The sequence below is a fragment of the Spinacia oleracea genome, chromosome 5 (assembly GCF_020520425.1).
Source record: "Spinacia oleracea cultivar Varoflay chromosome 5, BTI_SOV_V1, whole genome shotgun sequence".
Classification (NCBI taxonomy): domain Eukaryota; kingdom Viridiplantae; phylum Streptophyta; class Magnoliopsida; order Caryophyllales; family Amaranthaceae; genus Spinacia; species Spinacia oleracea.
This window is the reverse complement of record NC_079491.1, coordinates 123,819,285-123,837,482: the sequence shown is the minus strand read 5'-3', so window position 1 is coordinate 123,837,482 and position 18,198 is coordinate 123,819,285. Positions and strand designations below refer to the sequence as shown.

Genomic DNA, 18,198 nt, shown 5'->3' with positions numbered 1-18,198 from the left:
TTTAAGTATGCATTTTATATGATAATGTGATTTATTAATTGCCATGTATATGTTTTGACCATGTTTTATCTTGCTTTATGTGATTATTTACATCATATTTCATGTCGAGCATATACTTGTGCTTTGAAATTTTCTGGCTCCACGAACTATTTATTGTATCCTTGGGGGTTGAATTTTGTTGGGAACATGATTAGTGAGACTCTTAAGTGTGTGTTTTTAGGACTTAAGAATGTTGCCTTCAAAGTTTTCCAATCTAGGACAGTTAGAGAACCTTGATAGTGAGACTCCATATGTGTATGTGAAGAAGATTGAGCTTGCATACAACTATTTTGGGACGTTTAAGAATTGCCACATTTGAGGAAAATTGATGTTATGCCTGAGATGATTGTATATTGTTTACCCCATAGTACACCTTATATAGAGCTTAAGCATAAGTTCAGAGATATGCATTTTGAGGATGATACACCTAGTTGGAGGAAGTATTGTATTGTAGATGGTAGATGAAGGTATGATACTGAGGTTATGACTACTATCATTGAATTAGCAGAAAGGTGCTATGAAGAAGGTATGCTTACTATGGGATTAGGTCTAGGTGACATAGATGACGATTATGAGTATGAAATGGAAGAAAATGAATGATAATGGTGAAGTTGTTGAGGTTGAAAAATCTGAATCCAGTGGTTCATGAATCTACTATTGAGTTTTCTAGTGGCTTTGAAATAGAACCAAAAGCTAATAATGAGGTGAATAAAGTGTCATAACAGGATGATGAGGTTATGGATAAATATTATGATTCGGAAGACAACATGGATGATATTAATGATCAAGAATTTACTCCAGATCAATACAAAGAAAGAGATGATCGTCGTGATGACATTAGTCTTTAGAGAAATGTAATCCGATCCTTAGTTATTTATTTTGTTGATTAATAAAGTAGAAAAGCTACTATTTATGGTAATTAGTTCAATTATGGTTTGGAGAAATAAAAGCAATGTTATTGATGGATGTAAGGCCTTTTCATTGAAGTATTAATAAAAGCATCGAATTCCTTTTTGTGAGGGGGTCGAAAAAGCACGAGGCCAATGCGTGACCTTGTCCCTCGTGGGTGTGACGCTTCTTTTTGTCAAATCAAGTGTAATTGGATTTTCTGTGAGTTTACACTCAATTGACTAGTAATATAGGAGTCGCCATTCAGTTTTTAACGATAATGAGAAAAACTGACAAAACCCGGTTATCGTGACATAAAGGGAGTGCAATTATGTTTGACCACGACGGCCGTAGGTTCCCTTGTGATCCCTGGTGGTGGGGATCGCTCAACGTACACCCGCATGGTAGAGATTGAGGGTTCGGGGGACTGTAACTACCGAGAGGAGTACTCGCTCTTCGATAACTCCAGAGGCAGGATATCCTTACTAGCTCAGCATAAATAATTGAAGGGACATGCGTTAACTATTAAACTAATCTGAGTTGATTTTATCAATATGCAACATATAGTACTAGATCGAACGCGATTATCTGATTTAGATTGTTTTAAGGGACCTAGCATGATAATCCAATTTCCCAAAAATATCATATTTATTAAGCGTGATCGAACAATCAGATTTTAGTTAGTTTAACAGTTCATAAAAGGGCGAGGAAAGCAATTAAACCATGGAAAATGGACACATTACGACGCACCCTTGAGAGGTGCGTCACGGTTCTCAGAAAACTAACCACTTTGACTTTGCTATTTCTCCTTTTATTTAACGAATCTCAAATTATGGGACGGGATACGTTCTGTTCGGTTTATGGATCGATTGCGACAGAACGCGTGATCAGTTTTGCAGCGTGAGGCTTAGGCTTAGGGGTTTTGAGTCAATACTCAGAATATAATTGTGTGTTGTTGTGTGTTCTTTTCACGTCGAACTTCGGGGTCTATTTATAGGAAAGAGTTCGTGGAGAGATAGAATTACAGAACTCTAATCCACGAAGATTTCGGCGCCCAGAGCCAGGCGTTGAAAATAGGGTCTGGGCTGTTTTTCTTAGTCAGATTCGGATTCCTAGAATCCGGAGTATTTGAGATTTAATTGAGTCCTTTAGTGCGTATTAACCTTGTGACGGGATGCGTCTGGGCCCGTTACGAACTCTAGGCTCGTTAGGATTTTAATTAACACGTGACTCTTACTTTTGAATCATATTAGGAATAGGATTCTTTCGCAATTTCTATCTCATTTAGGATTTATGTTGGAGTGCAACACCTAATTCTGACAGGTTTCTATCTTTTATGACTTGCCACTTTTAACAACTACCCATTACGGCAGTTACTATTTTTAGCAGGTTTCCATAAATAGCAGGTTTCGGGTGAAATGAAAAGGGGAATTGAGATTCGTTATTTTATAGGAGATGCGTTGTCAAGTGGAGATTTACGTTTTCATCATCGAACCTTCCCTTTCGGGAATGGGGACAAAAGTAGGTGTCTACAGTTAGCCCCCACTTTGACTGAGTCTTGGAATAAGACGATGGTCAAAGTACTAGATGGAGTGCGTCACACAAGCCATGGTGACCTGTTTTTGCGAGGGTCTCACGAGCCCCCGAGTGATAACATTTTACTTAAGGGTCATCACTTGAAGTGTCGACATATCCCTCACGTGTCATTGGGATTTGTCAACGGATAGTATAGAGAATTCCTCACTTTGTCATTGGAAGGATCTAAAGAAGTGTAGAAAACTCCCTCACTTTGTCATTGGGAGTAGCTACAGATGTTTTCGAAATCAAAGCTATAAGGTGTAATTGGGCCTGGCCAAGCCCAACCACGAGGTAAAAAATTTTTTTAAAGATTCTCATTTTCAAGGCTAGTTAAACGAGAAAACCTCCTTGTTTTTATGGGACATAAAACGAAGGAAAATCCAACACATCGTTCTTTTTTGGAAAAACAGAAAACCAATCCTTTAATTTTTGGAAAAAAGGGAAAACCAATTTCATCGTTCTTTTTTGGAATAACGGAAAACCTATCCTTTAATTTTTGGAAAAAGGGAAAACCGATCCTTTAATTTTTGGAAAAAGGGAAAACCGATCCTTTAATTTTTGGAAAAAGGGAAAACCGATCCTTTAATTTTTGGAAAAAAGGGAAAACCAATCCTTTAATTTTTGGAAAAAGGGAAAACCGATCCTTTAATTTTTGGAAAAAAGGGAAAACCGATCCTTTAATTTTTGGAAAAAGGGAAAACCGATCCTTTAAATTTTGGAAAAAGGGAAAAACGATAAAGGTTATCGCTGCAGCGACTAAGGACCTGCGCGGTTAGTGACGCAGACCCCGCCGGCTAAAGATGGCGAGCCTGTCCGCTAAGGGTGGACACCCCGCCCGATAGAAGTGGACGAATCTGTTTTTGAAATTTGAAGATAAGGACCTACGCAGTTTGTGACGCAGACCCCGCCGGCTAAAGATGGCGAGCCTATTTTGAATTTTGAAGACTTTATTTTTTGAAAACTGAGGACCTGCGCGGCTAGTGACGCAGACCCCACCCGCTGAAGGTGGGCGAGCCCTGTCCGCTAAGGGTGGACGCCCCTGAATTCGTCTTTTCGATTTGGAACTCGCGTGGTTCGTGGCGCGATCTTGCCCGATTGAGGTGGGCAAGTCGTGATTTCTTTTGAGAATTTCTTTTATTCATTCTTGCAAGAGCGAATTCTTTCGAGGGATGCTCGGATTTAGTTGTAACCTGAATGTGGGTTGACAACGTGCTTAGACGAACCATTGTCTTGTGGTCATCTTCTTTCATGGTTTTGAGCTAGTCTTTATGGCTTAATTTTGCCATTACCTGGGTCCTTGATTAGGGGACTATGTATAAGTATCAACGGCGACTTTTGTCTTGAGGTCGTAATCCGTTTTTATCTTTTGAGGTTATCCAAACACGTGACTTCGTACAGTGTAGTCTGGGAATACCGTTTTAACTTTGCACACTTTCTTTTGAAATATATATTTTCTTTCGAGTCCCCAAGCACTCGTGCTTGACGGTCATTTTTTGTCAAAGAGGTTCCTACGCATTTTGTAATGTCTTTGATCGTGTTTGGGATCGTGCTCGTAAGTGCGAGCGATCTTTGTAGTGGTGTGCTACTTTGACAAAGTCGTGAGGTGCGACTTTCGGCAATTTTCAAGTCGAATGAATATGGCAGGGCCCACTAGAAGTTAGGGCCTTTTTTGAGCCTGGGTACATTTTCGGCGCCCAGGCCTGGGCGTTGAAATAATTCACGCCCAGGTGGGGCGTTGAAAGTGTTGTTTAGGCTGGTCTTTTGATGACACGGTTGGCCTTTTGTTCATTCGTTTATTTCACTTGGAAGTTCTATGTATTCTCTTTTCTTTTGTTTTTTTCTTTGTTTTTAGAACGTGATGATTTTCTTGAGAAGCCGTAGCCGATTGGTGGACTACGGTGCTTGTCGCTTTGGGGCGATTATTTTAAGGAACTTTTTCTCTTAAGGCGTACAGTTATTGCGATAGTTGGGCGAGTCTATATGGCCCGAGGTGAAGGAAATAATGCCCTTGGTCCAAGTATGCATTCAATGATAAGTCTAATAAATGCGGTTCAGTATTAATTAACAAGTTAATAATTCAGTGAGATCAAGTGAGCTGAATGCCTAGATAGAGGACGCTTCAGTTCAAGTGGAATTAATGATATTAATCCACAGCTTACTCTTGACTGAACCCGTAGGGTCACACAAATAGTACGTAAACGGATCAAGTATTTAATGGCATTAAATACTCCATCTATGGATATTCGGAATCGACGGATCTTGGTTTCAGTGGGAGCTGAGATCGTCACAGGCAAGAAATGAATACTCCGGAAACGATGATATTGCCGGAAACGGAAATATGGATCGTATCGGAAATATAAATATTATCCAAGTCGTAGATGTTGCCGGAAACGGAAACATGGTACGTATCGGGAAATATTATTGGAAATAGAAATATTGCCGGAATCCGAAATATTGCCGGAAACGGAAATATTGTCTGAATCGGAAATATTATCGGAATCGGAAAATAATTCCGGAAACGGAAATATTAAATATTTGTTCGAAACGGAAATTAATTCCGGAATCGGAAATGTTAAATATTGTTCGTATCGGAAATGAATTCCGGAATCGGAAAGTTAATTGGAAGCGCGTCGTACGAATTAGCATCGGACGAGCTTGCTAGACGAAGGCCCAGCACGAAGCCAGGCCCACGTCCAGCAAACGCTCGCCACAACACGCCAGCCCAAGGCTGCGCCAGGCCCAGCGCAAGGCAGGCCACAGCGCGCGCCCAAGGCTGCGGCAGTCGTGGGCTGCGATGCTCGGGCTGTGCGCGCGCGCGCATGGCGCCCCTCGTGGGCTGCTGTGCGTCCGTGGGTGTTTGTGTTCACATACGAAACCTAAAACGTACAGGATTCGTTTAATGATTAAATTCCTAATTCTATTTGATAAATTAATTAAATAAGAGTTTCATTAGGATTCTAATTTAATTAATTCGTATCCTAATAGGATTCCAATTCTCTTTCCATACCCCTATAAATATGTGGCCTGGGTTCACAATTTATAACGAGTTATTCAAGTATTCAAAGTGAGTTTTTGAGAGAAAAATTCAGTCACACATCTTGCTCAAAAGTGCCGAAAATTTATAGTACCTTAGAGGCGATTCTAGTTGGTCAATCTTAAGGCGGATCCGGACGTGCTGTGGACTATCTACGGAGGGACGACACTTAGAGTCCTAAAGACTTGTTCTTGTTCGGTTCGGGCGCAGCTAGGGAAGGCACGCAACAAAGTGTATGCATCTAAATTATGCTATATGATTATGTGTAAATAATATGTATTCCTGGCTTAATGGTTGTTTCCGCATGATTTATGAATTGTCATATGTATCATAACCTAACAGTGGTATCAGAGCCTGTTATTATTTTCATAATCTAAATTGCATGAACATGGTTAAATATTACAAATTTGCAAGAATTAAAAGGGGTGATTAATTTTCGTAATTGTTAATTAATTGCAAATTGCGTTTATTTAATTATACGTACGCAGTTTTTCGGCAGTTTCTTCGTTACTCATCCAAATCGAGTGATTTTTGTGTCAATTCCGCATGTAAAAGGCATTCTAAAATTTTGACAAAAATAAATTTTTTCTGCCGAACCCAGAATTCTCAAATTCGAAGCCTAACTATGACTTTTCGAAGGTTTTAGTTTTTCGAATGCAAAATTTCGTAAATTTAAGATGTTAAATTAAATATTTGCGATTCTTGTTGATAAATCTTGAATTTTTGATTGACCTACTGTATATGTTTAACAAGTTTGAATGCCTAGCCTTGTTAATTATGCAATCTAATTTGTAATTATGATTAATTTGTTGAAAATTAGAATAATTTAGAATTAATTTGATTTTCATAATTAATTATAATTTAATTAGAAACCTATGATTAAAAACCACCATAAAAATTGTAAATTTATGATAAATTTTAAATTTTTATGACCTAGGCTTGAATCCATGATAATCGGAAATCAATTGAATAATAAATTTTCGATTTTTCGCCCTAAAATTATGAAATTAATATTAATTTATTAATTTGTCATTAATTTTAAATATAAATTTTAAATTTTTATGCGATTCGTTCATATAACTTGCACGCACAAAGCAATGGACGCTTCGTGTTACCCTTAAGGGGTGTTGTATAGTGCGGGCATGCGACGACGAGCAAGGGAGCTCGTCGCCCGTGCGGCACGAATGCAATGAGCAAGCGCATGGTGCACGAGCACAAGGCAGCAGCCCTGCCTTGTGTCGTGGGCCACGAGCTATGGACGAATGGGCATGGGCGAAGGGCGAGCCAAGGCAGTCGCGTGTGGGCAGCAAGCGAGCTGCGCCACAACGCGCACTGCCTCGCGCAAGCGCGCGCCGCCTCGCGCGCAGCGAGCGCAAGCTCGCGTGCCACGAGCGCTGCGCCCAGCGTCGATCGCGCGCAGCGAGCAATTGCTCGCGCACAGCGAGCCATGGCTCGCGCACAGCGAGCGATGGCCCGCGTGCATCGAGCGCTGGAGCGCGCACATCGAGCGCTGGCGAGCGCGCACAGCGAGCGATGGCTCGCGTGCATCGAGCGCTGGCGCGCGCGCAGTGAGCACCAACTTGTGCGATGGCTTGCGATGGGTAGATGCAGCAGCTATGCGACGAGCGCATGGGCTGCGCGCACATGGCCAGCGATGGCTGTGTGCGTGTGGCCCATGGGCGTGCAATGCGTAGGGTGTTTGCATTGCAATTAGATCGTTTTGAATGTTTAATTTGAAATTTTCAGTTTACGTAATTTTAATTAATTTTAAAATTAATAATTTAAATTATTTTCTTGGATTTTAATTTTGAATATTGTAATTATAATAAATTTTATTTATTCTAATTATTTTACTAAAATTAAAATCATGAATTAATTTAAATACGACTGAAATTAAATTAAATTTTTTGGATTCAATTATAAATTTATATGAGCTTTAAATTTTAATTAAATTTGTATGTTTCCGGTTAGACTAGAAATACATTTTTATGTTTAAAATTAGTAAAGCATATGAATTTATTGGTTTGAGTGGGAGCCCTTTTAGTCATAAACTCTTGATTAGGTCTACAAATCCTTAAGGTTAAAACAACTTGATTAGAATTAATAAGGACTGAATAATTGGTAGATTATTGGTGCCCTTGATTAATTGCTGCAAATGTTTACGTGATGCATAATGTGTTTTACTAACCAGCTATGTGGGCCATTCATGATAATGAATGGGTGAATGGTATATATTGTATATGTACTGTTTTGCAGGTTATGAAGTGACTAGTATGGCCCAAATAGGATAGAAAATATGGTCTGCGTACCATTAATTTGAATGTAATTGGTCCAAAGTACCAAAGTCGTTTTTCAATTCAAATATGGTCTGCGTACCATCAAATAGTTGTAATTAGTTTTAATTATAGCTTATCCTATTTGAAGAAAATGGAGCCTCCCACGGAGATTTTCAAGACGGACTTTGAAGTTAAAGCTTCAAGTTGAAGTCGGGCCATACTAGATCACAAATATCTTATGCATGTTTTAAGTTATTTATTGCTTTTAAATATGTCTTAAAATGCATGAGATCAAAAGCTTGATTATGTTGCATGATTAAGGATTTTAGTTCACTTAAAATCTAACCAACATAGTAAGAGCTTTAAGTTCCAAACTTAAAAATTTAGTTAAAAGGTGCCATGCCAAAATATACACTTGCTTGGATATCCTTTATATCAATCTAGTAATAGTTTTCGCTCAGCGAGGTGTTACTTATTGGTCCTAAAGGGGCAAGGTACACAAATAATTGTGAGTACATGTTAGTTTTGGTGAAACTCAACGATATAAGTAAGGAGTCCTTTTATGTCGTGGCAAAATCGATAGGTTTACCTAATAAGTTCTTAGACGTACCTATCAACCAAGAATAGTTTCTAGACTATTAGCAAAAGGCTTTTGCTTACCTAAGATGTTCTAGGATTAAGTCGACAAACTGTGCTTAGTTCTTCAATGATTTTAGGATCTTGGAATCATTTTATTCACACCTGCCGGAACACATAATTTGAATAAAATGCTTAATGAACATTGAATTATGCATGTATGCTAGAATTTAAGTTTATTAAGAGAAACTGTGAATGGTTATTTATTTGTTTATTCTTTTCAATTGTAGTTTTTAATATGGCAAACAACAATTCATTCAACATTCGATCAATTCTCGAAAAGGAGAAGTTGAACGGGAAAAACTTCCTTGACTGGCAAAGGAACTTGCAAATAGTTCTTATGCAGGAAGAAAAGGAGTATGTCCTAGATGAGGCGATGCCCGAAGCTGCAGGTGACGGGGTCACTCAGGCAGCCCTCAATCGTTGGATTGATGCCAACAAGGATGTGAAATGTCTAATGCTCGCCCCCATGAGTGCGGATCTGCAGAAAACGTTCATCAAATCAGATGCTTTCACAATCATCAGTGAGTTGAAGAACATGTTCCAAGATCTGGCTCGAGTCGAAAGATTCGAGACTCATAGGCAAATTCTTGAGACCAAACTTAAGAAAGGCGAGCCCGTAAGTCCACATGTTCTCAAAATGATTGGACTCATTGAGAATATGAGTCGGCTGGATCAGCAATTTTCTCAGGAAATGGCTATAGACACCATCCTCCATTCTCTTCATAGCGGGTATGATCAGTTCAAACTGAACTACAGTATGAATAGTCTGGACAAAACGCTCACTGAGCTTCACGGTATGTTGAAGACCGCTGAAAAGACGCTCAAAAGTGATAAGCAGGATGTGCTTATGGTGCATGGGGGCAAGTTCAAGAAATCTGGAAAGAAGAGGAATGCTAAGAAAGGTGGCAACAAGGCCAGCCCAACTAAGCAAACTGGCGCCAAATCTGTAAAGAGGAAGGTCAGTCAACCCACTTCTGAATCCGAATGCTTCTACTGCAAGAAGAAGGGGCATTGGAAGAGAGATTGCTTGAAGCTAAAGGAAGATCAGAAGAACGGAACAGTCGTTCCATCTTCAGGTATTTTCGTTATAGACTGTATACTTGCTAATTCAACTTCTTGGGTATTAGATACAGGTTGTGGCTCACACTTATGTTCCAATCCACAGGAACTAAGAAGAAGTAGAAAGTTAAGCAAGGGTGAAGTCGACCTACGAGTGGGAAATGGAGCACGGATTGCTGCATTAGCTGTAGGAACTTACTATTTGTCGTTGCCCTCCGGGCTAGTTTTGGAATTGGAAGAATGTTTCCATGTTCCAAGTCTTACTAAAAACATCATTTCAGTTTCCTGCTTAGATGCTAAGGGATTTTCCTTTCGGAAATTTCATGAAATGCCCTCGAGTTTTGCCATAATTCACCAAACGCCCATCAAGTTTCAATAATTCATAAAATACCCCTCACAATTCGTACAAATACCCAACATACCCTTACTAATAACGGGCCGTTAGTCCGCCGTTAGCCAAGTTTCCAATTCACCCAAATGCCCCTATTCTAAAACTTATTTCACCAAATGCCCCTATTATGAAACTTATTTCACCAAATGCCCCAAATTTAAATATAGCTATTATGATGTTCCGACGGCTAGTTTTTGTGTTTGAAAAGTGATTCTTGGTCATGGTTGGCTATAAAAACCCCTTTGCTGAATGGTTCTTGTATTTTAGATATTATTTTACTTTACTTTGCTAATTTCATAAGATTTGTGTCATGAGTTTTCTTTCAAAATCATCTTCCACACCCAATGAGTCCACATATATTAGGGTACCTAACAAATTTTGTTATTGTGGTAGGAATAGAGGTTGAAGTGGTGTTCCACAAGCTCTTCTGGATAGCTGCTAATGCCTTTTGGGGTAGTTTTTTGCACATCTGTTTTGATCTTGCACATATTCATTGAGTAGAAAATATATAACATTAAAAGTAGTTGGTGCAAAGATGTTTTGTAAGTGAAGCTAAAAACAGGAATGCTTCCCAGTTTGGTAATTTGTGCAGATTATGCAACATCAATTATTTATGAAATGTGAATTTGTTTCTCATTATTTGTGTTTACTTCATGATTACAAACAGTAAAATTACAAACATCAATATCCCCATTTGTATTACAACTTTGACTACTTTTTGTTGTTGTTTTAGCTTCTTCTTCATTTGCTTCAATTCTTCTTGCATCTTACTGTTTCGCATGTTTTCAATACTTTCTCCTTCGTCTAAGCTTCCCCCGCATTGTCCTTCATGTTGTTGCCCCTTGTTTTCTTGCTCAACTACTCCCTTGTACCATCTCAGATTGTTTCAAGGATCACACTTGTAGTACAACCTTTGTGGATTGAGTGTTATATCAGAGCTTCGAATGACAAATTTCTTACCACAATAACAAAATTTGGTAGGTACTCTAATATATGTGGACTCATTGGGTGTGGATGATGATTTTGAAAGAAAACTCATGACAAAAATCTTATGAAATTAGCAATGCAAATCAAAATAACATCTAACTTACAAGAACCATTCAGCAAAGGGGCTTTTATAGTCAACCGTGACCAACAGCTACCTTTCAAACACAAAAACTAGTCGCTGAAACATCAAAATAGCTATATTTAAGTTTGGGGCATTTGGTGGAAATAAGTTTCACAATAGGGGCATTTGGTGAAATAAGTTTCAGAATAGGGGCATTTGGGTGAATTGGAAACTTGGCTAACGGCAGACTAACGGTCCGTTATTAGTAAGGGTATGTTGGGTATTTGTACGAATTGTGAGGGGTATTTTATGAATTATTGAAACTTGATGGGCGTTTGGTGAATTATGGCAAAATTCGAGGGCATTTCATGAAATATCCGTTTTCCTTTTTAATAAAAGACAATAGTTGTTCGTTTTATTTTAAAGAGATGTTTTATGGATCTGCTAGATTAGTCAATGGACTTTATTTATTAGATCACGACAAACAAGTATATAACATAAATACCAAAAAGGCCAAAAAGGATGATTCAGATCTCACCTATCTGTGGCATTGTCGATTAGGCCATATAAACTTGAAACGCTTAGAAAGACTTCAAAAGGAAGGAATTCTAGAACCATTTGACTTAGAGGATTATGGTAAATGCGAATCATGTTTACTTGGCAAAATGACAAAGCAACCTTTCTCTAAAGTTGGAGAAAGAGCAAATGAACTATTGGGTTTAATCCATACAGATGTATGTGGACCAATGAGTACAAATGCTAGAGGTGGTTTCAGCTACTTTATCACTTTCACTGATGACTTCAGTAGGTATGGTTATGTCTACCTAATGAAGCATAAGTCTGAATCCTTTGACAAATTCAAGGAATTTCAGAGTGAAGTAGAGAATCAATTAGGCAAGAAGATTAAGGCACTGCGGTCTGATAGAGGCGGTGAATATCTGAGCTATGAATTTGATGACCATCTGAAAGAATGTGGAATTCTATCAGAGTTGACTCCTCCTGGAACACCACAATGGAACGGTGTGTCGGAACGGAGGAACAGAACCTTGCTAGACATGGTCAGGTCAATGATGGGTCAGGCCGAACTTCCATTAGAATTTTGGGGACATGCACTAAATACAGCTGCACTCACTATAAATAGAGCTCCGTCTAAAGCTGTCGAAAAGACTCCATACGAATTATGGTTTGGAAAGCCTCCAAATGTGTCTTTTCTTAAGATTTGGGGATGTGAAGTATACGTCAAACGATTAATTTCAGACAAACTTCATCCAAAATCTGACAAATGTATCCTTGTGGGCTATCCAAAGGAAACAAAGGGGTATTACTTCTACAATACATCTGAGAACAAAGTGTTTGTTGCTCGAGATGGTGTCTTTTTGGAGAAAGATCACATTTCCAAAATGACAAGTGGGAGAAAAGTAGACCTCGAAGAAATTCGAGTCGAACAACAAACTCTAGAGAATGCTCAAGATGACATTCAGGATGAAACTCAGAGATCTTTAGAAGAATCTGGTGAGAATCATGGTCAATCTAGAAATGTTACCCCGCGTAGATCGCAAAGATATAGATCTCAACCGGAAAGGTACTTAGGTATTTCGACGAACGAGAGCTATGACGTTCTATTACTTGAAAGTGATGAACCTGCGACTTACAAACAAGCTATGACGAGCCCTAGCTCCAAGCAATGGTAAGAAGCCATGCAATCTGAATTAGACTCCATGTCTGAAAACCAAGTATGGGATTTGGTCGATTTGCCAGATGGCTATCAAGCCATTGGAAGCAAATGGGTTTTCAAACTGAAAAAGGACAAGGATGGGAAACTTGAAGTTTTCAAACCTAGATTGGTTGCAAAAGGTTACAGGCAAGTCCACGGTGTGGATTACGATGAAACCTTTTCACCAGTTGCAATGCTAAAGTCTATTCGAATAATGTTATCAATCGCTACATATTACGATTACGAAATATGGCAGATGGATGTCAAAACTGCTTTCTTAAACGGCGTTTTAACAGAAACTGTGTTTATGACACAGCCTGAAGGTTTTGAGGATCCAAAGAATGCTAAAAAGGTATGCAAGATAAAGAAATCAATCTACGGATTGAAGCAGGCATCCAGGAGCTGGAATATACGTTTTGATGAAGCAGTCAGTGACTTTGGTTTCATCAAGAACGCAGACGAATCTTGTGTATACAAGAAGGTCAGTGGGAGCAAAATTGCTTTCCTAGTATTATATGTCGACGACATATTGCTTATCGGAAATGACATTCCTATGTTGAACTCTGTCAAGATTTGGCTTGGGAAATGTTTTTCGATGAAGGATCTAGGAGAAGCACAGTACATATTGGGCATCAAGATTTACAGAGATAGATCTAAAAAGATGATTGGACTTAGTCAAAGCACTTATATCAATAAGGTGCTTGATAGGTTCAAGATGGCGGACTCCAAGCGAGGCTACCTACCCATGTCTCATGGAATGACTCTAAGCAAGACTCAGTGCCCAAAAACACTTGATGAGCGTAGACGAATGAATGGGATTCCATATGCATCATTGATTGGTTCAATAATGTATGCTATGATATGTACACGCCCGGATGTTGCGTACGCACTCAGTGCTACGAGAAGATACCAGTCAGACCCAGGAGAGGCGCATTGGACTGCTGCCAAGAACATTCTGAAGTACCTGAAAAGGCACAAAGATGACTTCCTGGTCTATGGTGGAGATGATGAATTAATTGTTAAAGGCTATACGGACGCAAGTTTCCAAACCGACAAAGATGATTTCAGATCACAGTCTGGGTTTGTCTTCTGCCTCAACGGAGGAGCAGTAAGCTGGAAAAGTGCTAAGCAAAGCACCATTGCGGATTCTACAACTGAAGCGGAGTACATTGCTGCACATGAAGCAGCAAAAGAAGCTATATGGCTAAGGAAGTTCATAGGTGAACTTGGTGTAGTCCCCTCCATTAAAGGACCCTGTATTGTGATAATAACGGAGCTATTGCACAGGCAAAAGAGCCTAGACACCACCAGAGAGTCAAGCATGTACTTCGTAGATTTCACCTTCTACGAGAGTTCGTTGAAAGAAAAGAAGTCGAGATAAGCAAAATTGGAACTGATGACAACATATCAGATCCATTAACTAAACCTCTGCCGCAGGCGAAGCACAACTCGCACACTGCAGCTATGGGAATCAAGCATATTGGAGAATGGATTTGATGTCTCTATTTAATGTTTTAAAGTTTTAGAGTTTAAATCTTTGTAAAACATTATTGGTTAATCATTCACAATAAATGAAAAGAATTCATTTTTCCATTTAATTTGTGGTTTATTAAATGATGAGTCCCTTCAATTTGACGATATATTCAAGATAGACTGTCAGGACCAGTCCTGTGACTAAGAAATGTCTATCAAGTGAACTTGAATGTCAAAGGTTGAAAATGGTCCCTAATCGGAGTTTTCTATAAAATTGGACGCATAGAAAACGTTAGACGATTAGAATGCAAGATGACTAGTAGTTCTGTTTCTTGAACTATGTGGACATGGCAATGTCATAATCATTTGCATAGATACTTACTTTGGGAAGACTAGTATCGGACAAGACCTATGAAACTTTACTGTAAGAGATGAAAATCTGTCATAAGTAAATTTCATTAAATTATTAGACACTAAATCCTCAATACCTGAGTGATTTGAGATTACTTGTTTGAGAACTGGTTGCTTTGACGTTGACCAACCGTCGCACCGTAAAAGGAGGCTATAAAGGCAACGCTCAGGTAATCACCTATCAAACGAAGTCTAATCTCAAGATCGCAAGATTGGGATTGTCCTCCCATAAATCGGGATGAGATGCTTAAAAGTTGTACAAGGCCACTCGGAGAGCTAGAAACTGTGAAATGCATGGCCGTGCTCGGATGAATCATAGGCTATGATTATCTGTTTATTTGATCAGTTGAACTCTGAAACCGAGGAACACCTCTGGACATAATAAGGATGACAACTCTTACCTTATGTTCAAGAGCAAGCATCGAGCGACAAAGGAATTAGGAAATGCACACTTGTCCCTAAGGACAAGTGGGAGACTGAAGGAAATAATGCCCTTGGTCCAAGTATGCATTCTATGTTAAGTCTAATAAATGCGGTTCAGTATTAATTAACAAGTTAATAATTCAGTGAGATCAAGTGAGCTGAATGCCTAGCTAGAGGCCGCTTCAGTTCAAGTGGAATTAATGATATTAATCCACAGCTTACTCTTGACTGAACCCGTAGGGTAACACAAATAGTACGTAAACGGATCAAGTATTTAATGGCATTAAATACTCTATCTATGGATATTCGGAATCGACGGATCTTGGTTTCAGTGGGAGCTGAGATCGTCACAAGCAAGAAATGAATACTCCGCAAACGATGATATTGCCGGAAACGGAAATCTGGATCGTATCGGAAATATAAATATTATCCAAGTCGTAGATGTTGCCGGAAACGGAAACATGGTACGTATCGGAAAATATTATCGGAAATGGAAATATTACCAGAATCGGAAATATTGCCGGAAACGGAAATATTGTCAGAATCGGAAATATTATCGGAATCGGAAAATAATTCCGAAAACGGAAATATTAAATATTTATTCGAAACGGAAATAATTCCGAAATCGGAAATGTTAAATATTGTTCGTATCGGAAATGAATTCCGGAATCGGAAATTTAATCGGAAGCGTATCGTACGAATAAGCATTGGACGAGGCCTGCCGGACGAGGGCCCAGCACGAAGCCAGGCCATCGCCCAGCAAGCCAAGCGCGCCACACAAACAGCCACGCCAGGCCCAGCGCAAGGCCAGGCCCAGCAGGCCGTGGCAGCGCGCACAGCGCGCGCAGCGCGCGCGGGTGCTTGCGTGGGCTTGTGGCTCGCGCAGGCCTCGCTGCGTGGGCTGCTGCTCGCACGCACGCATGGGCGGCCCATCGTGGCTGCCGTGTGTGTGTGCGTAAGTGTTTGTGTTCGTGCACGTTTCCTAAAACGTGCAGAGTTCGGTTAATGATTAAATTCCTAATTCTATTTGATAAATTAATTAAATTAGAGTTCTTGTAGGATTCTAGGTTTAATCAATTTGTATCTGAATAGGATTTCAATTCCCTTTCCATACCCCTATAAATATGTGGCCTGGGTTCACAATTTATAACGAGTTTAAAAAGTATTCAAAGTGAGTTTTTGAGAGAAAAATTCAATCACACATCTTGCTCAAAAGTGCCGAAAATTCTAGTACCTTAAGGGCGATTCTAGTTGGTCAATCTTAAGGCGGATCCGGACGTGCTGTGGACTATCTACGGAGGGACGACACTTGGAGTCCTAAAGACTTGTTCTTGTTCGGTTCGGGCGCAGCTAGGGAGGGCACGCAACAAAGAGTATGCATCTAAATTATGCTATATGATTATGTGTAAATAATATGTATTCCTGGGTTAATGGTTGTTTCCGCATGATTTATGTAATATCATATGTATCATAACCTAACACAATCAAACTTCCTTGGTATCATATACCGCTTGAGGTTCTTACTTCGGTAATAACTCAAATAATGGAAGCTAGGCTACACTAATGGCCTACAAGTGGGAAATGAAGCATGGCAATGCTACATTAGTTGTAGGGTCATCTAGTTTGTTTTAAAGGCTGGAACTAAATGGCTATTTTGTTCCATAATCAGCATACCTAAATTTCTGCTTCAAACACAGAAAGACTCACATTCAGAAGAACAAAAACAATGCTTGTTTGTTTGTTTATTTGAATGAAATGGTCATTTACGGGATGAGTCAATATGCTTGATTAAAACAAACAACTCTTTAAAGAACTTTACTAGGTTCAAATCAACCCCTTGATTTGAGTTCCACTAATCTTTGGCATTGTTGCTTAGACCATATCAATAAGTTAACATTCAAAAGCTCTATTTTGATGGACTTTTGAAAGTTTATTGATTTCTAAATCAATTTAAGACAACTAGTCTTACTTGTTGAAAGTAACAAAAGATATGAACTATTGTTAGAACGCCTAGACAATAGAGTTCAAAGCTAAAGAAAGATTTTATGACTTTATTATTTCACATGGATTTGAGTGAATATAGGTTTATTTACTCAAATGTGATATAAGTTGAATCTGTTTGGCTAGTTCAAAGATTCAGAAGTATAAAATCCACTTGGCAAGAAATCATAAAGATCTAGGTTAGATCATGTTGATGATTACTTGAAGACCAAATATGATCATCAATGATTGTGTGTTGTAATTTCACAATCTAGGTCCATAAGATATGGCATATCTACGTTGGAATGATCGAAGTCAATTAGTACTTGATTCGATCAATGATGAATCATAAAGACTTTTCCTATAATTTCTAAAACAAAATGCTCAACTACCACCAAACTAAACCAAATTCGTCAAAGCTATTGAAAAGTAATTTTAATAACTTTTCATAAAATATATCTAGAGAGTTGCAAAACTCAGTGGGAGCTTAGTGTTTGTCATTCGACAAACTAAGGCCCAAGTATAGATATATGTTTCATTGTGATTTATTCAAATGAGACACAAGGGTATTGTTTCTACCACGAATTTTTGAGAACATAATGTTTGTTTGCTCGAAATAATGTCCTTTTTGGAGATTCGTTTCCAAAATGACAAGTGGGAGAAAATAGACCTCGAAAGTCTTTGAGGCGAACAACAAACATAAACGGACATTCCGGAGGCTTTTCGAAGTGCTTCAGAAAATCCGAACTTATTCTTTAAGGACTTTAGAAGTGGCTTTAAAGAATAGACATCTCTTAGAAGACTTTACAAGTGCTTCAAGGAGAACAGAATATTCAAAGGACTTTCAAGTGGCTATTGATATTCTATTGTTTGATGTTCTATACCCTAGTAGGCATAGAGTTCAAGTCACTGGAACTATGAGATTCTTCTATTAGATAGTGAAGAAACATGGAGTTCAGGTCATTAAAGCTATGCGATTCTTCCATTAGATAGTGAAGAAACCTACAACTTGCAATCAAACTATTATCATATAGATTAATGAGTTTGTGACTTGTAAGAAAGCTATGACGAAACCCAGATTCCCTAAAATGGTTAGAGGCCATATATAGACTCAAATGTTTTAAATGGTTAGAGGCCATAAAACATACTCAATGTTTTGATGACAAAATTGAAATTTTGTTGATTTGCAAGAATAGTTTCACACCTATTGGTTGCAAAGTTTGTTTTAAGGATAAAAACCATCAA

At 38.8% G+C, this 18,198-nt stretch overlaps 1 protein-coding gene across 1 annotated transcript in view; it reads left to right on the top strand.

Annotated features, from left to right (window-relative positions):
• Positions 1-641: 641 nt before the first annotated feature.
• The window catches only part of LOC110800574 (uncharacterized), a 46,900-nt gene continuing 29,343 nt past the window's right edge, over positions 642-18,198 (top strand). The window contains exon 1 of the mRNA XM_056830075.1: positions 642-743. Within this exon, the coding sequence (XP_056686053.1) occupies positions 642-743 (102 nt within the window). The remainder of the gene's footprint in view (positions 744-18,198) is intronic.